The 26,592-nt window shown below is 41.1% G+C and overlaps 1 protein-coding gene across 1 annotated transcript in view; it reads left to right on the top strand.

Annotated features, from left to right (window-relative positions):
* LOC128688213 (jmjC domain-containing histone demethylation protein 1) overlaps positions 1-26,592 on the top strand; it is a gene marked incomplete at its 3' end in the record, with an annotated part of 79,350 nt that overhangs the window by 20,476 nt on the left and 32,282 nt on the right. Inside the window, 7 exon segments of the mRNA XM_070081056.1 lie at positions 4,317-4,461; positions 4,617-4,742; positions 6,800-6,972; positions 13,886-14,039; positions 15,170-15,285; positions 16,479-16,655; positions 20,445-20,711. Of these exon segments, the coding sequence (XP_069937157.1) occupies positions 4,317-4,461; positions 4,617-4,742; positions 6,800-6,972; positions 13,886-14,039; positions 15,170-15,285; positions 16,479-16,655; positions 20,445-20,711 (1,158 nt within the window).

The following is a 26,592-nucleotide window of genomic DNA, read 5'->3' as shown; positions in this document are numbered from 1 at the left end:
AGCAGCAGCAGACGATGCTACAGCAGCAGCAGATGGTACTACAGCAGCAGCAGCAGCTGATGGTGGTACAACAGCAGCAGCAGCTGACAGTGCAGCAGCAGCTGACGGTGGTACAGCAGCAGCTGTACCACCAATAGTAGCGATGGTTGATTGGGGTTTATTATACAACCTGGCCAGCTCGGAGACACGCACTCCACTTTCATACTTATCAATGATCTTTTTCTTCATCTCTATAGTAATTCTCACCCTTATTGCTGTAGGGTTGGCACTAGAAGCTTTCTTGGGGCCCATGGTCACTTATTTTCCAGAAAAAATCACCAAAAACACTGTAATAATACGAAATGTTCCGATTGTATGCTTGGATGTTACCGCGGAGGCTGGCTGGTAAACAATGCCACCGGCGGAACATGTGAGCGTGGCTCAGGCCGCACATTGGACGCGTCTCGGACGAAGAGCGGTGAGCGGGTTTTTGGGCGGTATGCGAGGCAAAATTTTTGCGAAAAAAGCGAGCGGTATGCGGATTGTACGGTATGCGATGCGTGCGGTATGCGGGGGTCCACTGTATAGAACTAAATAAAATAAATAAATTTAATCGCTATCAGTTCTGGTCACCTTATTACAGAATGGATATAAATGCTCTGGAAAACATACAGAGGAGGATGACAAAGATGATCCCATGTATCAGAAATCTTCCCTATGAGGATAGACTGAGGGCCCTGAATCTGCACTCTCTCGAAAGGTGTAGAATTAGGGAGGATATGATCGAGGTGTATAAATGGAAAACAGGAATAAATAAAAGGGATGTGAAGAGCGTGCTGAAAATTTCCAGCCAAGACAGGATTCAGAAAGGATATAGGAAAGCACTGGTTTGGTAATAGAGTTGTAGATGAGTGGAACAAACTCCCGAGTACAGTTATTGAGGCTAAAACATTGTGTAGTTTTAAAAATGGGTTAGATAAATACATGAGTGGGTGTGGATGGGTGTGAGTGGGACCTGACTAGCTTGTGCTGCTGGGTCTGGTGCCCTGCTCCTTCCTTGAGTGAAGGTGACCAGACTGGTTGGGTCATTGGGCTAACCCTGGGGGGGAGGGGGGACATGGGCCTGCTCTGCATGGGTCAGTAGGACTGTTGCAGTGTTCCTTCTTTCTTATGTTCATACTTTTATTGAAGGGGAGGAGGAGAGAGGGAAGACTGATTATTTTTTGGAAGGGGAATCCCCCTCCATAAAGACTTCAGGTATCAAAGCCCCCTCTGGGGCTTTGGGAAGCTTGTCTTTCATAGGCTTGTGTCCTGGCAGTGCCTTCTCCTCCTGCATGATGTAGGTCCTCACTTGTTCATACGAAATATTTCATAATATTCCATTCATTTTAGTGCTTGCAAATGCTAAATAAGCTACCATGGCTCCAAAGAAAGCTCCTAGTGACAAACCTTTGGTAAAGAAGGCGAGAAATACAGCTGAATTAAAGAAAAACTTCATTGAACAATATGAAAGTGGAGTACGTGTGGCCGAACTGGCCAGGATGTATAACAAACCCCATACAACCATATCTTCCATTGTGGCAAAAAAAAAAGGAAATCAAGGAAGCTGTTGTTGCTTGGAGAAAATTGTGGCCAGATTTTGTCCACAAGAGGGACTTTGAAGGGTTTGTGACTGACCCTGATGAGCCTATGTCAGTTGTGAAATCTGTTATGGCATTGGGGAGTTCCCTGGGGTTGGATGTGAGTTTGGAGGATGTGGAAGAGTTGGTGGAGGACCACAATGAAGAGCTAACCACTGAGGAGCTGCAAGAGCTTCAGCAGGAACAGCAACAGATCGCAGCTCAGAATCTTGCTGCAGAGGAGGAAGAGAGATGGAAGAAGGTGCCTTCTTCAGAAATTAAGGAGATTTTTGAAATGTTGGGTAGGATGGAAAGATTTATGGAGAAACATCACCCTGAGAAGGATGTTGCAAGTCATATCGGCAACTTGTACAGTGACAGAGTCTTGGCCCATTTTAGGGAAATTTTAAAGAGACGCCAGAAACAGAGCTCTCTGGACACTTTTTTTGCGAGACAGGACTCCAGTGACTCTCAAGCTGGTCCTAGTGGCATTAAGAAACAGAGAAGATAAGTATGTAACCCCAGAAAAGGACTTGGTACCTGAGGTGTTGATGGAAAGGGATTCCCCTTCCAAACAGTAACTAATCCACTCTCTCTCCTCCTCCAGTCTTCCATACACTAAGAAGAATTGCTAATAAAGGTAAGTGTTACACTGTTAATGTCTCATTCATCATGTCCCATTGTATTGTTTATGTACTACATCTATATTTCATGTAAAAAATTTTTGTTTTAATACTTCTGGGTGTCAGGAACGGATTAATTGTATTTATATTATTTCTTATGGGGAAAATTGATTTGAAAATCGTCTATTTCGATAATCGCCGCACTTCCAGGAACAGATTAACGACGATAAACGAGGGACCAGTACCTTACCTCGGGAGTGATGATGACCATTCGCCATATAATGACATATTTTATTCATTCTAGAGTATATACCATGTTTCTATGTTGTTTATATTGTTTATGATGTCATATTAGATCAATTGTGATAGATAAATAAGCCGTAGAGCTGATATTAGCTTAATGTTGAATAATATTCTGTCAAGATCCGCATGCAACTGCCTTGCCTTTTCACAAATGATCGTCTCTGAAACACTATCTTCTGCTCCAGCACCCTTACACCACTCATATTTTTCAATACCTTCTTTCTTAAATTCCATAGTGTTTCTCACTTTTTCTACCAAAGGGCTGGCACTCTGAACTTTCTTTGGGCCCATTGGGGGCTTATTTCACAGTCACACTTAAACCTCTTAACTGTCCAAACGTAGATCTACTTTCTTTTTTTTTACATTCTTTCTTATGGAGAAAATCAAGAACGGAGTGCTACGAGTGCAAACATAGATCTACGTTTGGACAGTTTAAGGGTTAATAAAGAAGCACAAAAACCAATGGATTTTAAGGAAATGTTTGGATGAATGCGTGGAGTATATGCTCACTCACTGACAGACACAGGGAAACTGAGTCACCAAAGTGTGGAATCCCAGTGGGAGAGGTGGGCTAACGCGTCTAATGTGGCCGACTTACAAGGCACCAGCCGAAATACTGAGCAAAATTTCCGCCCCAAAACTGGCCTAAATGTGAATCGGCTGATAAACAAAGCGGCTGAAAAACGAGGTTCCACTGTAATAATTTGTCAGAGTAGCATTCCTTCTAAAAATTGCATGAGAATGGAAGCGTTGGTCTTTATTTATTCTACTGTACCACTGTGGAGACGACTTGTACACAATGTAAGGTGTTTGTATGAATGTTTTTGAACCATACAAGACGATTTGTTTACACAAGTGCTCTGCGGCTCTGTCATCTTACATATTCTCTCTTGTTTATTCATTTTTATATTGCTTGCTCACCTCTCGCCCTACATTAAGACTACAAATATTTTAAGGTAAGTAATGAGTGTACTGTATGCATTTTATCACTCTAGGGCGCTTTAAATGTCGTAGTAGGTGGGGTGGCCAGGTGGGATGCCCAGGTGGGATGCCCAGGTGGGATGCCATACCTCCCACATGACTTTCTGCAAATAAATACTTTTCACCTCTCACCCTACGTTAAGACTGCAAATATTTTAAAGTAAGTAATGAGCATACTGTATATGCATTTTATTACTCTAGGGTGCTTTGAGCGTCGTAGTATATTATGTGTGTGTGGGGTGGTCAGGAGGGCTACCACACCTGACTTCTTACAGTAAATACTACTCACCTTTTGCCCTACATTAAAACTACAAATATTTTGAGGTAAATGATTGTACTGTGTGTGTATTTTCGTTTTTATTGTTTTTTAATGCCTAGTTCTATTGCTAACTTAATATATGTTAGTGTAAACTGTTATCTGGCATTTATATGCATTTATAAGTGGAAAAAATGGCGTTCTGCTTTCCGGCGATGTCTGCTTTCCAGTAGTAGCCTGGAACCTAACCTGCTGTATAAGTGGGGCTCTGCTGTACACTTAATTTTACAATTTCTTGTGTGCATCTTTCTGCTTTTCTTCATGTAATATTTATTTTTCAGTTTAGGAGGCTCAGTCTGAGACTGGGAAAGGGAATGGCTATGGTCACCAAAACTGTTAACAGATACTGTATATCAGATACAGTACTGCACATTCTCCAAACTTTATGCAGTATGAAGAACATATATGCGGTACTCTTAAGTGTGTGACTATAGTATATAGATTATTTTACAATAATTTTTTTTTCCCATTTTAATAAAATAATTTTTATATCAGCGAGAACGGAAGGAGCGAAAGTTGTACAGCGATGACTGGGCTCTTGGAGATGAGGAAATTGAAGGTCACCACACATTTGACCTTGACCAAAAGATAAAATCAGAGGAGTTTAATTTGTGTTTTGTTAAAGATATGACAGATATAGGTAAGTTACAATTACAGATGTATAAATTGAGTATGCATTTATGCTGTATTGTGCACAGATATAATCAATATTGATGAAGTATTGATCATATTCATTTATATTTTTTAGAAGTTTGTGGGAGCACATTTTTTATAATTAATTTGTTTTCTTTCCAGAGTATAATCTTGCACATGTACAGGAGAATGGATTTAATTGGCCATTGCTGTTCAAAGATAAGGCAGTACTAGGCATCGTAATACCAAATGCAGATTTCACAATCAATGATGTCCGACTATGTGTTGGTGAGCTAAAGTTAGAGTAGAGTTATTGTATAAAATGAGTATTATACTTTCAATACTACTTGCTGTCTACAGTAGTTTTGCAGTTTTGTTTTGGAGCTACAGGAGCAGATCCATTCTCATGGTGTTCAGCCTTCATGATTTAGTCTTTTTTTTTAAGTTTTTATGAGTCAGTGGATATAGCACATACTACTTGCTCTTGGATTTCTTTTAGTAGTCACCCACTTTGTGAATAAATGCTGCCCATTATCATCGTTTGGTAGTTTTTAGCATACATACTAAGAGTGTCAAAGTTGTTTTTAGGCCGCCTTATTTGTAGGTCATGTTTATCACTTAACTCGCTAGATTCCTATTATACTTGGGTGCATCAAAGTCTAAAACAAGAACTCAGTAATCATATTCCAACCTAAATATACAAACATGATTATACTTAAATTTGCACTACTCTTTCTCTTTATCATTTAAACTTGCACCTCTTCCCAACATTCTTAGCATTCACTTCTTTTGCAGCCCCATATATGAATATATTAGGCATTATCTTGACATCACGCATCCTTGTCTAGTAAAGTAGCTAATTTTGTCAAATTGAACATTGGAATTGGTTTACAATAAACTTAGTGGGCAAAATTTCTGATGTATAAATTTCTCCCAGACTGTTAAATTTGTGCCTATGTAATTCTGTAAATTTTCCATTAAATTAGTGTCATACCTTCAGAAAAAAAGATTCTTTTATCATTATAGATTTTTTTTTTAAATGTGAACACAGTCATATTAATTTCGGGGGTCTGGACAGTGAAAGGGTTAATGCAAAAAGTTGATCCACATATTCCCTTTCCTTCCTCCAGCTTGTTCTGCAATCCTTCTTTCTGAGCACTCTTTTGGTATTGCACACTATCTGTTCTCAACAGACCTTTTCCTATTTTTCTTTTATTCCATTTTTCACTGTACTAAGGAATTGTGCACACTGCCAGTCCTTAGGTATCCTTTGTTATCTTACCTTCTTTTTGGGCATAGATTTTTTTTTTTTTAACAAGTCGGCCATCTCCCACCGAGGCAGGGTGACCCAAAAAGAAAGAAAATCCCCAAAAAAGAAAATACTTTCATCATTCAACACTTTCACCTCACTCACACATAATCACTGTTTTTGCAGAGGTGCTCAGAATACAACAGTTTAGAAGCATATACATATAAAGATAAACAACATATCCCTCCAAACTGCCAATATCCCAAACCCCTCCTTTAAAGTGCAGGCATTGTACTTCCCATTTCCAGGACTCAAGTCCGGCTATATAAAAATAACCGGTTTCCCTGAATCCCTTCACTAAATATTGTCCTGCTCACACTCCAACAGCTCGTCTGGTCCCAAATACCATTTGTCTCCATTCACTATGTATCTATCCTATCTATCTATCTATAGATATATTAAACAAATACACCAACTATTACAAAATTGTATCCTACCTGATATCAGCACCTCGAGTCCTAACCCCATCAGTTTTTTCTATTTTTACCTTCCCTTTTTACCTTCCCTTCTACACTCAACTGTTGCTCTTCACTTCTAACATATATACCTCCCTACCTCATGAAATCACCATCTCTCTCATTCATCAACTTTGAGCAAGTCACAATTGTGTATCCATCTTTTCAATACTGATATTTCCTCATCTAACATTTTGCCACTTTCAAGTTTATTTACTCCCTAGGCTTTCTCATCTTATTTATCTCAATAGAAACTTTTTCATATTTTCAACAAAATTGACTCAGGACTTGTTTATTGCCCCATTTGCTTTCACTTTTAACTCTACCATTCTTTGTAACCCCCTCCCCCTCACCAGTAATCTCCCTCACTATTCTTTGTAATCTCCCTCACCTGTCTTTTAATAACATCTTTGTTTCAACCCAGGTGTTTTACATAAAAAGTGCTATACATTTCTTAACAGATTTTATTAGTGTATAAATTAATTCAAATTCTTCTAATTGATTTTGTAGTTCTTGAAAAAGTAAACAGGTAGCAAGAAAGAATTTTGCCCGCATTTTGCTTATGTTTCTATCTGTTTCAGGGTCACGCAGGATGCTTGATGTGATGGATGTCAACACACAGAAAAATGTAGAAATGACTATGAAAGACTGGCAACGGTATTTTGAGAGCCAGGACAAGGACAAGTTACTCAATGTCATATCCTTAGAATTTTCTCATACAAAATTGGAGTCATTAATTCAGGCACCAACTGTGGTAAGTAACAACAGTAGTAGTAAATTTTTGTTTACTGTAATGAATATTTTCCCAAGATTTGATTTTAAGGTATGCATACCATATTTTGTAACAGGAATCCCTCCAAACTGCCAATATTCCAAACCCCTCTAAAGTGCAGGTCTTGTACTTCCCATTTCCAGAACTCAAGTCCGGCTATATAAAAATAACTGGTTTCCCTTAATCCCTTTGCTAAATGTTACCCTGCTCACACTCCAACAGCTTGTCAGGTCCCAAAAACCACTAGTCTCCATTCACTCCTATCTAACACGCTCATGCACGCTTGCTGGAAGTTCTAGCCCCTCGCCCACAAAACCACTTTTACCCCCTCCCTCCAACCTTTTCGAGGACGACCCCTACCCAGCCTTCCTTCGTACAGTGGTCCCTCGTTGTTCGTAATTAATCCGTTCCTGGAGCCGTTACTATAAACGAAATTTACGATTTACGAATCAATTTTCTCTATAAGAAATAATGTAAATACAATTAATCCGTTCCTGAAACCCAGAAGTATTAAAACAAAAAAATTTTTTAACATGAAATATACATGTAGTACATAAACAATACAATGGGAAATGATGAATGAAACATTAACAGCATAACACTTACCTTTATTGGAGATTCTTCTTAGTGTATGGGAGACTGGAGGAGGAGAGAGAGTGGATTGTTTATAGTTTGGAAGGGGAATCCCCTTCCATCAACACCTCAGGTACCATTTGCTTTTCTGGGGTTGCTTCTCTTCTCTGTTTCTTAATGCCACTAGGACCACCTTGAGAGTCACTGGAGTCCTGTCTCACAAAATAACTGTGGAGAGAGCTCTGTTTCTGGCGTCTCTTTAACACTTCCCTAAAATGGCCCAAGACTTTGTCACTGTACATGTTGCCAACCTGGCTTGCAACAACCTTGTTAGGGTGATGTTTCTCCATAAAGCTTTCCATCTTACCCCACATAGTAAAAATCTCTTTAATTTCTGAAGAAGGCACCTTCTTCCATCTCTCTTCCTCCTCCTCTGCAGCAAGATTCTGAGCTGCGATGTGTTGCTCTTCCTGCTGAAGCTCTTGCAGCTCCTCAGTGGTGAGCTCTTCATTGTGGTCTTCCACCAATTCTTCCACATCCTCCAAACTCACATCCAACCCCATGGAACTCCCCAGTGCCACAATTGATTTTACAACAGACATAGGCTCATTAGGGTCAGTCCCAAATCCTTCAAAATCCCTCTTGTCGACACAATCTGGCCACAATTTTCTCCAGGCAGAGTTCAAAGTCCTGGTAGTCACTCCCTCCCAAGCCATACCTATAAGGGTTATGCAGTGGAGGATGCTGAAGTGTTCTCTCCAAAATTCCCTTAGGGTCAAGTGAGTGTCTGTGGTCACAGTCAAGCACCTGTGAAACATTGCTTTTGTGTAGAGTTTTTTAAAGTTTGCAATAACCTGCTGGTCCATGGGTTGGAGGAGAGGAGTGGTATTCGGGGGCAAGAACTTTACTGTGATGAACCCAAACTCCTCGAAAATTAGGTCATCCAAGTTTGGAGGATGAGCAGGTGCATTGTCCATTACTAGCAGGCACTTGAGATCCAATTTCTTTTCCAGGAGATACTCCTTCACACTAGGGCCAAACACTTCATTGAACCACTCGACGAAAATTTCCCTCGTGACCCATGCCTTACTATTAGATTTCCAAAACACACACAATTTACTCTTCATAACATTGTTTTTCCTGAACACTCTGGGATTTTCAGAATGGTACACTAGTAATGGCTTCACTTTGAAATCCCCACTAGCATTAGCACAGAACATTAGCGTCAGCCTGTCTTTCATAGGCTTGTGTCCTGGCATTGCCTTTTCCTCTTGTGTAATGAAGGTCCTCTTTGGCATTTTCTTCCAAAAGAGGCCTGTTTCGTCACAATTGAACACTTGTTCAGGTTTCAGTCCTTCAGCCTCTATGTACTCCTGGAATTCATGCACATATTTTTCAGCCGCCTTGTGGTCCGAACTGGCAGCCTCACCATGCCTTACCACACTGTGTATGCCAGTACGGTTCTTAAATCTCTCAAACCAGCCTTTGCTGGCCTTAAATTCACTCACTTCACCACTATTTGCAGGCAATTTCTTTACCAAATCTTCATGCAACTGCCTAGCCTTTTCACAAATAATCGAAGTCATAAGAGTATCTCCTGCTAATTGTTTCTCATTTATCCACACCAATAATAACTTCTCAACCTCTTCCAGTACTGGTGATCTCATTTTTGTCAGCATAGTTACTCCCTTTGCAACAACAGCATCCTTTATTTCCTTTTTCTTGGCCACTATGGAACATAAGGTTGTGTAGGGTTTCTTATACATCCTGGACAGTTCGGCCACACTTGTACCACTTTCATATTGTTCAATGATGGTTTTCTTAAATTCAATCGTATTTCTCACCTTCTTTACCACAGGCTTGGCACTAGGAGCTTTCTTTGGAGCCATGGTAGCTTATTTAGTACTTGCAAGCACTAAAATAAATGGAATATTATGAAATATTTCGCTGGAGCACGTGAGGGGACCTTCGCTCACTGGTAAACAATGCCAGACTGGCTGCCGCCCCGGCTCACGCCGTGGGTACGCGTCCCGGACGAACTACGACTCGCGAGTCAACCTATGAAAAGCGAGTCCATGTTTATACGAAAATACCCCTATGATTGGCGAATTTTACGATTGCCGGGAACTACGAAAAGCGGGGGACCACTGTAGCATTAAAATTTCTTGACAGTGCCTCTCCCACTCTATCATATGCTCTCCTTTTGCACTCTCTCACCACTCTCTTCACCTTTCTTTCACTCTCCATATACTCTACTCTTCTTATAACACTTCTGCTTTGTAAAAACCTCTCATAAGCTACCTTTTTCTCTTTTATCACACCCTTTACTTCATCATTCCACCAATCACTCCTCTTTCCTCCTGCACTCACCCTCCTATAACCACAAACTTCTGCCCCACATTCTAATACTGCACTATTCCAACCCTCTTCAACCCCCCCCCCCCCCTCCCCACTAATACTTGCATTTTTTATTATCACACTGGCCGATTCCCACCAAGGCAGGGTGGCCCGAAAAAGAAAAACTTTCACCATCATTCACTCCATCACTGTCTTGCCAGAAGGGTGCTTTACACTACAGTTTTTAAACTGCAACATTAACACCCCTCCTTCAGAGTGCAGGCACTGTACTTCCCATCTCCAGGACTCAAGTCCGGCCTGCCGGTTTCCCTGAACCCCTTCATAAATGTTACTTTGCTCACACTCCAACAGCACGTCAAGTATTAAAAACCATTCGTCTCCATTCACTCCTATCAAACACGCTCACGCACGCCTGCTGGAAGTCCAAGCCCCTCGCACACAAAACCTCCTTTACCCCCTCCCTCCAACCTTTCCTAGGCCGACCCCTACCCCGCCTTCCTTCCACTACAGACTGATACACTCTTGAAGTCATTCTGTTTCGCTCCATTCTCTCTACATGTCCGAACCACCTCAACAACCCTTCCTCAGCCCTCTGGACAACAGTTTTGGTAATCCCGCACCTCCTCCTAACTTCCAAACTACGAATTCTCTGCATTATATTCACACCACACATTGCCCTCAGACATGACATCTCCACTGCCTCCAGCCTTCTCCTCGCTGCAACATTCATCACCCATGCTTCACACCCATATAAGAGTGTTGGTAAAACTATACTCTCATACATTCCCCTCTTTGCCTCCAAGGACAAAGTTCTTTGTCTCCACAGACTCCTAAGTGCACCACTCACCCTTTTCCCCTCATCAATTCTATGATTCACCTCATCCTTCATAGACCCATCCGCTGACACGTCCACTCCCAAATATCTGAATACATTCACTTCCTCCATACTCTCTCCCTCCAATCTGATATCCAATCTTTCATCACCTAATATTTTTGTTATCCTCATAACCTTACTCTTTCCTGTATTCACTTTTAATTTTCTTCTTTTGCACACCCTACCAAATTCATCCACCAATCTCTGCAACTTCTCTTCAGAATCTCCCAAGAGCACAGTGTCATCAGCAAAGAGCAACTGTGACAACTCCCACTTTATGTGTGATTCTTTATCTTTTAACTCCACGCCTCTTGCCAAGACCCTCGCATTTACTTCTCTTACAACCCCATCTATAAATATATTAAACAACCACGGTGACATCACACATCCTTGTCTAAGGCCTACTTTTACTGGGAAATAATTTCCCTCTTTCCTACATACTCTAACTTGAGCCTCACTATCCTCGTAAAAACTCTTCACTGCTTTCAGTAACCTACCTCCTACACCATACACCTGCAACATCTGCCACATTGCCCCCCTATCCACCCTGTCATACGCCTTTTCCAAATCCATAAATGCCACAAAGACCTCTTTAGCCTTATCTAAATACTGTTCACTTATATGTTTCACTGTAAACACCTGGTCCACACACCCCCTACCTTTCCTAAAGCCTCCTTGTTCATCTGCTATCCTATTCTCCGTCTTACTCTTAATTCTTTCAATAATAACTCTACCATACACTTTACCAGGTATACTCAACAGACTTATCCCCCTATAATTTTTGCACTCTCTTGAACTATGCATGCTCTCTGCCAATCCCTAGGTACCTTACCCTCTTCCATACATTTATTAAATAATTGCACCAACCACTCCAAAACTATATCCCCACCTGCTTTTAACATTTCTATCTTTATCCCATCAATCCCGGCTGCCTTACCCCCTTTCATTTTACCTACTGCCTCACGAACTTCCCCCACACTCACAACTGGCTCTTCCTCACTCCTACAAGATGTTATAGTGCAGGTGTGACTTTATGCAGTAGATACATTGCAGGCCTTTGGAATATCCATTTTCTTTCTTTGCTGTTCTATATATTTACCTTATTTAATGGCATTTGTCAAATGCCTTAGCAAAATCTGTGTAGACCACACCTTGCTTCGGTTTTCTTTCAAAACCCAGCCTGCTAACAAAATCTCATGTTAAAGGAATCTACAGCACTTTTTGTAAACTGAATTTTGTATATTAAATGTATATTGCATGTACACAATTGCCAGTACACATAGGAGGTCACATAATGATTTTTCTTGAAGAGAACCTACATTTAGGGAAACCTGTACAGCTGTACACCGAAAATCTATGGTAGGCATCATATTCAGCATATGCATGTGCATAAACTCATTTACAGATAATGAAAACACTCACCATAAATTTCTTTCTTTCTTTCAACACATCGGCCGTATCCCACCAAGGCAGGGTGGCCCAAAAGGAAAAACGAAAGTTTCTCCTTTTACATTTAGTAATATATACAGGAGAAGGGGTTACTAGCCCCTTGCCCCTGGCATTTTAGTTGCCTCTTACAACACGCATGGCTTACGGAGGAAGAATTCTGTTCCACTTCCCCATGGAGGTAAGAGGAAATAAACAAGAACAAGAACTAGAAAGAAAATAGCAGAAAACCAAGAGGGGTGTGTATATATATGCTTGTACATGTTTGTGTAGTGTGACCTAAGTGTAAGTAGAAGTAGCAAGACATACCTGTAATCTTGCATATTTAGGAGACAGACAAAAGACATCAGCAATCCTACCATCATGTAAAACAATCACAGGCTTTCGTTTTACACTCACTTGGCAGGACGGTAGTACCTCCCTGGGCGGTTGCTGTCTACCAACCTACTACCTAGGTCACCATAAATTTTTGTTTTAAATATAAAATGCTGAAATATGTATGGGGTACTTGCCTAATCTAGGATTACATCTCTTGATGCACTCCTTACATCTCCTAGGCACTAGTAGTCGTCAGTAGAGTAGTCAGTTGTCATAGTGCCTGGTTTGTGAGAAATGGGCCTGTAGGCTGTTGCTATTGAGTGTCTAAATTGTATACTGGAATGTTGAATTTTGTAGCATAAGTGACAGTGGTGCCTAGTTTCCATTGTCCATGTAATTGGTTGAAGCTTAGGTTATAAATGAGGCATGTGGCTTTGATCTTTCTTTTGAAGACCAAGCTATTATGTGCAGGAGTCATCCCTGTTGATGTAGTGGATTTGTTGTACATATTGGAATATGGCAGTGTTATTCTGAGCATGTTGGTCTACTTAAGTTAGGATTTTAATATTTAGATATTGCCTACTATATCTTTTTTAAGAGGCATTACATTGTTTTCATAGTATTGCATAAACCCCTGATGTGTATGGGAACTGGTTTTGTGTTTGCTGAAGATGTTTGAGAGTTCTTTGGGTGGGCTGGGGACCTTTCTTGATATCCATGGGAAAGTTTGCTAAAAGTATTATTAAAAGTAGGGCTGAAGAAGGGTTGTTGAGGTGGTTTGGACAGAGAGGATGGCAAAAAATAGGATGACTTGGAGGGTGTATAAATCTGTAGTGAAGGAAAGGCAGGGCAGGGGTAGTCCTAGGAAAGATTTGAGGGAGGAGATAAAGGTTTTGCATGTTTTGACATCCAGCAGGCATGTTTGTGTGTTAGATAGGAGTGAGTGGAGGCAAGTGGCATTTATGACTTGACATACTGTTGAAGTGTGAGCAAGGTAATATTTTGTGAGGAAATTCAGGGAAACTGGTTAGCTGGATTTGAGCCCTGGAGGTGGGAAGTACATTGCCTACACTAAAGGAGGGGATTGGGATATTTGCCTCTGGCAAGACAGTGATAGTATGAATGGTGGTGAAAGTGTTTAATTTTTCGGTCACCCTGCCTCAGTGGGAGATAGCCAGCATATTAAAAAAAAAAAAAAAAAAGCAAGCATGTACAAAATGTTCGTGTGTTGTTATAGTGTGTTAGTTCCTTGTTTGGGGATAAGACACACAGATACGACAGTCCATCTAAGACTGTAATTCTAAATTCTTTCCTTTTCTTTTGCAGATTTTTTGGTTAATCCCTCCAACAGAACGCAATCTACAACTGTATGAGCAGTGGGTCTTGTCAGGCAAGCAAAGTGATATATTCTTCGGGGATACAGTGGATAAATGTGCTCGTATAGAGCTGTATCAGGGCAACACTTTCTTTATACCCACTGGTATGTTTTGCATTAGTTTCAATTATACATATGATTTTAATTTTGAAAATCACTCTTTTTAAAGTTTTGTGTTCTGAATAAAGGCTGTTTGCATACTTTGAAAAAGTATTTTTTTTTTTCATTATTGATTAGTCTTTTAGACAGCACTTTATATCTCAATACCATTTCTACCAAGATGAAAACACATTCCTATTAGCTTTTCTGATTTTTTAAAGTGCAGTTTCAACACTTAAGAGAGGATGGAACAAAATAGAATGACTTGGAGAGTGTATAAATCTAATGGAAGGAAGGCGGGGTAGGGATCATACTAAGAAAGATTGGAGGGAGGGGGTAAAGGTTTTGTATGCAAGGGGCTTAGTCTTCCAGCAAGCATGTGTGAGCTTGTTAGATAGGAGTGAGTGGAGGCAAATTGTTTTTATGACTTGACGTGCTGTAAGTGTGAGCAAAGTAACATTTATGGAGGGATTCAGGGAAACTGGTTAACTGGACTTAAGTCCTGGAGGTGGGTAGTACAGTGCCTGTGCTCTGAAAGAGGGATGGAGATAACGTTGCAGTTTTTGAACTGTAGTGTTGGCATGCCTCTGGCAAGACAGTGATGGAGTGAATGATGATGCAAGTGTTTCTTCTTTTTTGGGTCACCCTACTTTGGTGGGAAACAACTGATGTGTTACAAAAATATTAAATTATTTTTTGTAAATTAAAGTGTGTGTAAATTTGTGGTAGAGGACAGAGATGTAGGGTTTGTCCAAGAAAGGTTGAAGGGAGGGCATAAAGGCAGTTTTAAGTGATAGGAGCTTGGGTATCCACTGGGCATGTATGAATGCATTAAATCAAGGGAATGGAAAACATTGGTTTTAAGGACATGTTCTATTTTAGCATGAGGAAAATAATTTATGAAGGAATTCAGAGAAACAGGTTATCTGGACTGAGTCCTGGAGGTAAGAGGTACAGTACTTATACTCTGAAGGAGGGGGGTGGAAATATAGTTAAGAAGGTCATTTGAACTTTGATATTTGTGCACCTCTTGCAAGATAGCTGTTGAATGAATGATTTTTTTTTTCATTCTACCTTGACATGTCTGGTATGGTTATAAAAATGAGATTTAAAAAATGGCTTTTGTTTCCCATTAGGTTGGATTCATGCTGTGTACACTCCTGAAGACTCATTAGTGTTTGGCGGTAACTTTCTGCATAGTTTTGGCATTGAGAAACAGCTCAGAGTTGCCCAGGTGGAAGATGCAACACATGTAAGGATTATATTTTTGTAAATTTATCATTGTTTGTAGTGTAAATAAAGTCAATTTCTGATAGGGCAAAGTCCAGTGGGTAAATTGCACTTTTAACCTGATTAATTTTCAATATTTATTGGAGTATATCTGTAAATTGTGTGTTAAGTGCTAAATTAAGTATACAGTAGAGTAGTGCATTTCATTGCTATTATTTTTAACTTTTTTTTTTTTTTTTTTTTAATAATTTGGCCATCTCCCACCGAGGCAGGGTGACCCAAAAAGAAAGAAAATCCCCAAAAAAGAAAATACTTTCATCATTCAACACTTTCACCTCACTCATACATAATCACTGTTTTTGCAGAGATGCCCAGGACACTACAGTTTAGAAGTATATACATATAAAGATACACAACATATCCTTCCAAACTGCCAATATCCCAAACCCCTCCTTTAAAGTGCAGGCATTGTACTTTCAATTTCCAGTACTCAAGTCCGGCTATATAAAAATAATCAGTTTCCCTGAATCCCTTCACTAAATATTACCCTGCTCACACTCCAACAGCTCGTCAGGTTCCAAATACCATTCGTCTCCATTCACTCCTATGTAACACGCTCACGCATGCTTGCTGGAAGTCCAAGCCCCTTGCCCACAAAGCCTCCTTTACCCCCTCCCTCCAACCTTTTCGAGGATGACCCCTACCCCGCTTTCCTTCCCCTACAGATTTAAACGCTCTCCATGTCATTCTACTTTGATCCATTCTCTCTAAATGACCAAACCACCTCAACAACCCCTCTTCAGCCCTCTGACTAATACTTTTATTAAATCCACACCTTCTCCTAATTTCCACACTCCGAATTCTCTGCATAATATTTACACCACACATTGCCCTTAGACAGGACACGACTGCCTCCAACATGACCACCCCACCCCAACTCCTATTAGTTTGTTATATCAAAGGTTTACTGTATATTAATATCCTTCAAACTGCTTACTTGTCATACCTGTGATATTCACTGTAGGATTTAGTTTTTATACGATTTATTTTAAAGGCTTTAAATGTGAACGATTGATATCCTTTCAGAAAACCTGTTCAATTATCAAAACATAAGAACATTCACAATATCACTATGAAAAATATATGTATTGTACAGATTTACTTCACTTGCTGTGGGGTAAGCGTGATTACTATTGTTACTCTCTTTCTTTGCAGGTACCATCAAAATTTCGATATCCTTTCTTCACTGAGATGCTTTGGTATGTGCTAGAGCGTTATGTACATGTTCTGCTGGGGCGAACACATCTTTCGTTGCCTCCTGATGAACAAGAAAAGTACTTAAAATATTTAGCCAGTAAAATGAAGGCCAATAACAACAACCAGCTGAATGAGGTGGGTAGAGGCTACATAGTTTAAACCAGTGCTAGTATGATTATCATATTAATTACATATGTAAAATATTTGGTAATGTATAATTTCCTTTATTGTGTGTACTGTACATCCATTGGATCCTTTATTCCCTCGAAATTTGCAAAAAGTAGTTCGTTGAATTTTATATGCTGATTTTCTGGCAGTTAATACCTGGTAATTTTTAGTAGTGGTAATATAATAAAATATAATAGGGAAATGAAAGATTGGATATCAGATTGGAGGGAGTGAGTATGGTAGAATTGAATGTATTCAGATATTTGTTAGCTGACAGGTCTTTGAAAGCTGAGGTGAATCATAAAATATAAGAGGGGAAGCAAAGGTAGGTGGCATGTCGAAGCATTTTTGGAAAAGCAAGATGTTTATAGAGGTTAAAAGGAAATGCGATATCAAAACTTACATTAATGTGAGGTGTGAATTTTAACCCTTTGAAGGGTCAAAGAATTTAAAAATAAAGCAGATTTTCTTATGAAATGATAGAGAATTTTTTTCTATTTTTTTTATTTTTTATTATCACACTGGCCGATTCCCACCAAGGCAGGGTGGCCCGAAAAAGAAAAACTTTCACCATCATTCACTCCATCACTGTCTTGCCAGAAGGGTGCTTTACACTACAGTTTTTAAACTGCAACATTAACACCCCTCCTTCAGAGTGCAGGCACTGTACTTCCCATCTCCAGGACTCAAGTCCGGCCTGCCGGTTTCCCTGAACCCCTTCATAAATGTTACTTTGCTCACACTCCAACAGCACGTCAAGTATTAAAAACCATTTGTCTCCATTCACTCCTATCAAACACGCTCACGCATACCTGCACACAAAACCTCCTTTACCCCCTCTCTCCAACCTTTCCTAGGCCGACCCCTACCCCGCCTTCCTTCCACTACAGACTGATACACTCTTGAAGTCATTCTGTTTCGCTCCATTCTCTCTAAAGGTAATATTTATATTTATTATCACACCGGCCGATTCCCACCAAGGCAGGGTGGCCCGAAAAAGAAAAACTTTCACCATCATTCACTCCATCACTGTCTTGCCAGAAGGGTGCTTTACACTACAGTTTTTAAACTGCAACATTAACACCCATCCTTCAGAGTGCAGGCACTGTACTTCCCATCTCCAGGACTCAAGTCCGGCCTGCCGGTTTCCCTGAATCCCTTCATAAATGTTACTTTGCTCACACTCCAACAGCACGTCAAGTATTAAAAACCATTTGTCTCCATTCACTCCTATCAAACACGCTCACGCATGCCTGCTGGAAGTCCAAGCCCCTCGCACACAAAACCTCCTTTACCCCCTCCCTCCAACCCTTCCTAGGCCGACCCCTACCCCGCCTTCCTTCCACTACAGACTGATACACTCTTGAAGTCATTCTGTTTCGCTCCATTCTCTCTACATGTCCGAACCACCTCAACAACCCTTCCTCAGCCCTCTGGACAACAGTTTTGGTAATCCCGCACCTCCTCCTAACTTCCAAACTACGAATTCTCTGCATTATATTCACACCACACATTGCCCTCAGACATGACATCTCCACTGCCTCCAGCCTTCTCCTCGCTGCAACATTCATCACCCACGCTTCACACCCATATAAGAGCGTTGGTAAAACTATACTCTCATACATTCCCCTCTTTGCCTCCAAGGACAAAGTTCTTTGTCTCCACAGACTCCTAAGTGCACCACTCACTCTTTTTCCCTCATCAATTCTATGATTCACCTCATCTTTCATAGACCCATCCGCTGACACGTCCACTCCCAAATATCTGAATACGTTCACCTCCTCCATACTCTCTCCCTCCAATCTGATATTCAATCTTTCATCACCTAATCTTTTTGTTATCCTCATAACCTTACTCTTTCCTGTATTCACCTTTAATTTTCTTCTTTTGCACACCCTACCAAATTCATCCACCAATCTCTGCAACTTCTCTTCAGAATCTCCCAAGAGCACAGTGTCATCAGCAAAGAGCAGCTGTGACAACTCCCACGAAAATTTGTTGGATAAGTTATGGAATTACGCTCTTGCAAAAGTTAGCTTTCTCAGTGATGTTTACGCATCGACGATTTCGCCCACTGAGCCCTGTTTTGGACCAATTCCATTGTTCCAGTCAACCAAACTCATAGCTATTTTGCTAGTGTTCCTTTTTTTCTATCGATTGAGTACAAGAAACTGCCCATTTACCTATTTCAGCTACCCAATAAAGTGATCAGAAATTGGTAATTTGATCAATTTCACACTATCAAAAATTGCCAGTTTAAAATTAGGGCCCAGAATAAACAAAGTAGATATTCCTGGTACTTAAAAAAACATTTCCTCTGTTCATTAGTTATGTCACCAGGCCTCTTATATTACGCTTGCTTTCCATTTTGAATTTTTATTTGCACAAAAAGTAAAGAGTTACTGTTATGCAGACTACTGCATTATTGTAATTGTTTAAATGATGTCATTGCTTTCCTAAATGTGTATTAGATGGGCCAGTTGGACGTTTATTGGAAGAGTGTACTCTGGAATATTAGCAAAAATTGAACATTTCCACTACTTTCATGTCAGTTTCCAGCTACTTTCAGTCTGGAAACCAATCAGAATCATCTCTATTTCTGTAATAAATCTTCCGTTCCATCAAGTGAGACCAAGAAACCGAGAATACATCCATACAAATCATGAAAATACACTGCAAAGTCGCTGTTTTAAACCAAAAACGTGGTCACAGTTTTTTTCCCATAATGTACTGCTTGCTGCAGGATTTTTTTTTATATGGTGCACACTTACCACACAGACCCATTCTCTTCTATCTAGGCCCAAATACATATACCGCTCACAACTTATCTGGGTGAGCTGAGCTCATGGCGTAGGACAACAGGACCGACCCTGGCTTCAAAGTAGTAGAACTATGGGACCGACCTTGAAAGGGTTAAATATTATGGCAAGAAGGCTGGAGGCAGTAGAGATGTCATGTTTAAGAGCAATGTGTGGTGAGAATATTATGCAAAGAATTCAGAGTGGAAATTTAGGAGTTGCTTTGGGGTTACCAGAAGTTTAATTCAAAGAGCTGAGGAAGGGTTATTGGGGTGGTTAAAGCATTTAAAGAGAATGGAACAAAATAGCATGACTAAGAGGGTATATATATATATATAAGTCTGGGGTAGAAGGTAGGAGGGGTAGGGGTCATCCCAGGAGGGGCTGGAGGGAGGAAGATACAAGAAGCTTTTGAGTGTTAGGTGTGTGAGCATCCAGTACGTTATGGTTTGAGGTGCTGTTGGGGAGTGAGAAAGTTAACATTCTTGAAGGGATTCGTGGAAATGGTTTTTTTTGGACTTGAGCCCTGCAGGTGGAAAGTACAGTGTCTACACTCTGAAAGAGGAGTTAGGATGTTGCAGCTAAGAGGGTCATTTGAATTATGATATCTGGACCCTTCTGCAAGATAACTATTGAATGAGTGATGAATTCATTAATTTTTTGGGGTGTTATCTTACCTCAGTGGGAGATGGTAAGCATTAAAACTGATTGGAACAGGTGTTGTGTATGAGAGGGTGTAAGTGGAATGGACAGGCAATTGGTGTAGGATTGTTATTTTGAGGGGGGGGGGTTGTAAATTTGAAAAATAAAAACGAAGTTGTAGAATTAATCTAATATGCTAATGTTAAAAGAGTTTGCATTTTAGGGTTTTCAATATATTATTGTGTTCTTATGTATAGTTAAGCAGATGTTCATAACTCCATTTCAGGTTATTAATCTTTTATTTCTTTTTCTTTAGGAAGGGAAAGAGGGAGAACCTAAATTAGATATACATATGACGATACCACCAGATAAACACATCCACCTGACTCAGTATGAACTTCATGGCCTGAAAGCCATTGTTATGTACCTTCATGCTCTCCCCAATAGTAAGAAGTGTGTGCCAGAACTCATAACTGATCCCATAGCACTGATCAGAGATGTTCGCACAGTGGTTGAGAAGCATAGATATGACAAGTCGGATCTTGCCAAGACTTCCACGCCAGTCCTAGAGTGGTGGACAAGGGTTAGTAGTGCTGGACTTGGTTTATATTTTAACTATAATTCTTTGCATACTCTCATCTTTTACTGCTATTCTTGTAGTGCAGGGGTGGGCAAAATATGGCTTGCAGGCCTATTGTGACTTAAAAGTGAATTCTGTCTGGCCATTGCCACTCTGTAACAATTCAAGAACATAGCATCTTCAGTTAAAGAAAGAATTAATTTAATTTGTCATAATCAAGTGTGGGAGTTCAACAGTCATAGTAGCAAAAACTAACAATGCTTGATGTACTTACATAACCCTTTAGCCTAATTTCAAGACTGATATATCATTGATTTCCTTAAATAACAAAAAAAGGCACAATACCGTGACTGGAACGATACACAAATAACCCGCACATAAAAGAGAGAAGCTTATGACGACGTTTCAGTCCGACTTGGACCATTTACAAAGTCACACTGTAACTTTGTAAATGGTCCAAGTCGGACCGAAACGTCGTCGTAAGCTTCTCTCTTTTCTGTGCGGGTTATTTGTGTATTGATTTCCTTCCTTCATATTATTCCTGAGGTGAGTGTATGTCATTGCCACCTGTGCTCTCACACTTGTACCTTCAGGTTTCTGCCTCGTAGCCTAAGAATTCTCTTACGTTTAATTTTTTTATTTACTTCTGGCCGAGAGGAAGTGTACAAGTCACTTCATCTTCGAATTTACTTGTTTAAAAAATTTATGAATGATCAAACATGATGGCCATGGTTGCCTCTCCTTTCTCAGCTGAGGTTGATAAAATTCCAGTTGACCTTCAACTCAAGTTTATTGACTTGCAGTCCCTTTATAGGAAGTTCCTTGTAGTTTGTGAGGAGCTCTTGTTCCAAGGAATTGGACTTTTTCTCATTGGATTTAATGTGATTACTTTTTATTCTCTAGGCATTATATGACTCCTGCAGGGTTAGTCCTTCCTCTAAATATAATTAACTTGCAATGTGATCAGTTGCTTTGGAGCAGTTTAGGTCACTAGTGCTTGCCATTTGTTATGCCTCTTAGCTGTGCATTTCCATAATTAAAGCTCAAAGGATGTATGTTTAGTATGGGTCAACATACATACGTGAGCAACAATTTCTGGGATGAAACTGGACTAGGTAGTAGGTTGGTAGACAGCAACTACCCAGGGAGGTACTACCGTCCTGCCAAGTGAGTGTAAAACAAAAGCCTGTAATTGTTTTACATGATGGTAGGATTGCTGGTGTCCATTTCTGTCTCATAAATATGCAAGGTTTCAGGTACGTCTTGCTACTTCTACTTACACTTAGGTCACACTACACATACATGTACAAGCATATATATACACACCCCTCTGGGTTTTCTTCTATTTTCTTACTAGTTCTTGTTCTTGTTTATTTCCTCTTACCTCCATGGGGAAGTGGAACAGAATTCTTCCTCCGTAAGCCATGCGTGTTGTAAGAGGCAACTAAAATGCCAGGAGCAAGGGGCTAGTAACCCCTTCTCCTGTATATATTACTAAATGTAAAAGGAGAAACTTTCGTTTTTCCTTTTGGGCCACCCCGCCTCGGTGGGATACGGCCGGTGTGTTGAAAGAAAGAATGTGAGTAAGGTAAAATCCCCTATGAAGGGATTCAGGGAAACCAGTTAGCTGGACTTAGGTTCAGAGGATTATTCGAATTGTAATAATTGCCCACTTATGGTAAGACACCTATTTGAAAGAATGATGGTAAATGTGTTTTCTTTTATTGGGTCATCCTGCCATGGTAGGAGATGCCTGGTATGTAAAAAAAAAAAATCCAAGGTTCATTAAATAAAGGGTTTGCTTCTTTCTTCTTTCAACACACCGGCCGTATCCCACCGAGGTGGGGTGGCCCAAAAAGAGAAATGACAGTTTCTCCTTTTACATTTAGTAATATGTACAGGAGAAGGGGTTATTAGCCCCTTGGTCCTGGCATTTTAGTCGACTCTTACGACATGCATGGCTTATGGAGGAAGAATTCTGTTCCACTTCCCCATGGAGATAAGTGGAAATAAACAAGAACAAGAAATAGTAAGAAAAATAGAAGAAAACCCAGAGGGGTGTGTATATATGTGCTTGTTTTTTTACACAGGGTTTGACAAGGTTAAGGATCCCTAGCTTTATTGACAAGCTATTTACAGGTTAAGGATTCCTAACTTTATTGGCAAGCTAAGAGCTGTTACCTACATCAGCTCATTTGAAAGCATTTTTATTGTTATGAGACATACAAGTAGGGAACAGGATGAAGTTGGAGCCATCTGTGGGCCAGCATTTTCATTTGATCAACTGACTTTATCTCGTTGACATCATTATGCTGTACGAATGTGTTCCATACTCGAGTCATCCTGGGTATGTATGATCTCAGATGGAGTGATGTTCTGGAGAAGGGTACAGCCAGAGTGAAGTTGCTGCTTTCTGCCCGTCTTGTGGCATAAAAGCTTGTTTCACGCTGTCCTCGAAGTGGATCCAAGTGTGGTATTTTGACAATATTGGCCTTGTACATAACAGTAAGGCCACCCACATCCCTCCTATGTTGAAGGCTCTGCTGAAATGACAGATCTATCCAGGATGGGTCCAGGCGAGAGATGAGACGTCTTGCTCTGTTCTCTACTCTGTCAAGCAGTCGCAGATGAGAGGGGGGGGGGGCAGGCAAACCAAGAAAGTGGAGCATACTCAAGGTGTGAGCGTACTTGTGCCTCGTACAGGATCTTGCAACCCCTACTGTCAAGCAGATGCGAGATACGGCGAAGTGCTGTAAGCTTCCTGGCTGCCTTGTTTGCAAGATTTACAACATGGTTCTTCATGGTTAGTTTGGAGTCAAATTTCACCCCAAGGATATCAACTTCTTCTCCAGGTGCCAACACCCTCCCATTCATCCTTACTACTGCACCAGCATTACCATCATGGTGCCTAGAGACGATCATCATTTGCGTTTTCTCAGGTGCAAATGTTACTTGCCATCTATTTCCCCAAGCTGATATAGCTCTCAGCTGGTGATTGATGTAGCTTAGAGCAGCTGGCATTTCTTCTCTTGGATAAGTGAATGTCAGTGTACAGTCGTCTGCATATGCATGTGATTCTGGGATGAGATGAAGAAGGTCGTTGAAGTAGACATTCCATAACAATGGACCCAGCACGCTTCCTTGTGGAACACTTGCCCCAATAGGATGTCTTGCTGATTCCGTTCCATTGAGAACTACACTTAGAGATCTACCATGAAGGTAATCACTGAGGAGACATAGCGTAGAGCCTGCAATTCCCAGTGCTTGAAGTTTTGCTAAGAGGCCCTGGTGCCACACCCGGTCGAAAGCGCCAGCAATGTCCAGTGCTACCACACAGCTGACTTTGGATTCATCCAGTGACTGGTGCCACTTAGTGGAGAGGTTTAACAACAGATCAGCAGCAGAGTAACCTTTCCTGAAGCCATATTGACGATCACAAAGTAGTGAGTGGTAGTCAAAAAACTCTGTCATTTGTCTTGAGATTATTGTCTCAAGGATCTTACCAGTGATTGACAGGAGTGACACTGGTCTGTAGTTGCTGATTTCTGCTCTGCTCTTCTTTTTGTGAACAGGGACTACATTTGCCTCTTTCCATAGAGAGGGCCATTTACACTGTACTAGGCAGTGCTGAAAGATGCGAGTTAGAGGTGCTGCTAGCTGGTCTGCACATCTTCTCAACAATCTTGGGCTCAACTTGTCTGGGCCCACAGCCTTTTCTTGGTCAAGCGATTTAAGAAGGAAATGCACCTCCTCCTGCCTTATTGTCACCACTGACAGTTTTGACACAGTTCTTGCAGCTAGCCAAGGAGGGTCCCTTGCTGGATCAGGAACTTGCATTTTGGTAGCAAAGTGTTCAGCAAAGAGGTCCGCCTTCTCTTGACTACTAGTAGAGGTGGTCCCATCCTGTCGATTTAGAGGTGGAATAAGTTCATCAGGCAGATAACCTTGTCTGTCCTTGACCAGGGACCACCAGGTTTTGGAGCCTACCCTACCTGATGCTAGCTTTCTTTTAGTGTCCACCTCCCATTTAGCAATGGCCCACTTTTGAACATCACCCATATGCCTACAGGCTTGCCTGTGCAAGTTCCTGTTATAGGTGGTAGGATGTCTCTTATACCTTCGCCATGCTTTGTACTTAGCAGTAGCAGCCTCTCTACAACGAAAGCCAAACCAAGGCTGATCTGTAGGCTTCGTCACATATTGCCGGTGAGGAATGTGTTCTTGTTGTAGATTAAGGATGTGTCCAGTGAAGGCTTTCACTTGGTTGTCAACATCCCCTTGGAGAAGAGCATTCCAATCGGTGGTGGCGAGCTCAGAGCAAAGGGCTGGCCAATTACCTCTTTCCCATAGCCAGGTTGTGCGTGTGGACTCCTCACCTCGTTCTGTTGGGATCTTAAGTGTCGTAAAAACAGCCTTGTGGTCAGACGATCCAACGTAGCCGAGGGGTTGACAAGTGACTATGCCTTCTGCCAGATCACTCACTACTGGGTCAAGGGAGGAGCCAGAGATATGAGTAGGGAAATCAACAAAGTTTCTCATGTCAAACACTGCAAGAAGGTCATCAAAGTCCCTCTGTATAAGGTGCTGGTTGAGGTCACCAACAATTATAATATGTTGACAGTTGTGTTGTAGCAGAAGGGAGTCAATATTTTCCATTAGGAAGTTGATGGGGTCTGCATGTTGCCACTGAGGTCTGTACATTGCACATGCTAGTACAGAGGTACTAGTGTTTATACAGAGCTTGAAGAACATCATTTCAAGATGTGTAGGGGTGGCAACATCAATGTGCTGGGCATGAACACTTTTAGAGAAGCACACAGCAACACCTCCTCCTTGCCCTTGCCTGTCTCTTCTCATCCATGAGGTGTAGCCAGCAATTCTTGCAAAATTTTCTGGAGTCCTGTCATCCAAAAATGTTTCAACAACAGCTATCATGTCGGGACGTCGAGTGTTCACAAAACTATGTGTGAGCTCTCCAACATTAGTAATGAAACCTCTAATGTTGGCCGACAGGATGCTGATAGACTCACAAAACTATGTGTGAGCTCTCCAACATTCTCTAATGAAACCTCTCTCTGTTGGCCGACAGGATGCTGATAGACTCTCTCTCTCTGTCTCTCTCTCTATGAAGTTGGAGCCATCTGTGGGCCAGCATTTTCATTTGATCAACTGACTTTATCTCGTTGACATCATTATGCTGTACGAATGTGTTCATACTCGAGTCATCCTGGGGATAAATGATCTCAGATGAAGTGATGTTCTGGAGAAGGGTACAGCCAGAGTGAAGTTGCTGCTTTCTGCCCGTCTTGTGGTAGAAGCTTGCTTCTCGCTGTCCTCGAAGTGGATCCAAGTGTGGTACATTTGACAATATTGGCCTTGTACATAACAGTAAGGCCACCCACATCCCTCCTATGTTGAAGGCTCTGCTGAAATGACAGATCTATCCAGGATGGGTCCAGGCGAGAGATGAGACGTCTTGCTCTGTTCTCTACTCTGTCAAGCAGTCGCAGATGAGAGGGGGGGCAGGCAAACCAAGAAAGTGGAGCATACTCAAGGTGTGAGCGTACTTGTGCCTCGTACAGAATCTTGCAACCCCTACTGTCAAGCAGATGCGAGATACGGCGAAGTGCTGTAAGCTTCCTGGCTGCCTTGTTTGCAAGATTTACAACATGGTTCTTCATGGTTAGTTTGGAGTCAAATTTCACCCCAAGGATATCAACTTCTTCTCCAGGTGCCAACATTCTCCCATTCATCCTTACTACTGCACCAGCATTACCATCATGGTGCCTAGAGACGATCATCATTTGCGTTTTCTCAGGTGCAAATGTTACTTGCCATCTATTTCCCCAAGCTGATATAGCTCTCAGCTGGTGATTGATGTAGC

Source organism: Cherax quadricarinatus, unplaced genomic scaffold (assembly GCF_038502225.1).
Source record: "Cherax quadricarinatus isolate ZL_2023a unplaced genomic scaffold, ASM3850222v1 Contig1575, whole genome shotgun sequence".
NCBI classification, from domain to species: domain Eukaryota; kingdom Metazoa; phylum Arthropoda; class Malacostraca; order Decapoda; family Parastacidae; genus Cherax; species Cherax quadricarinatus.
The sequence above is the reverse complement of the archived record's forward strand: the minus strand, read 5'-3'. Positions and strand labels throughout refer to the sequence as shown.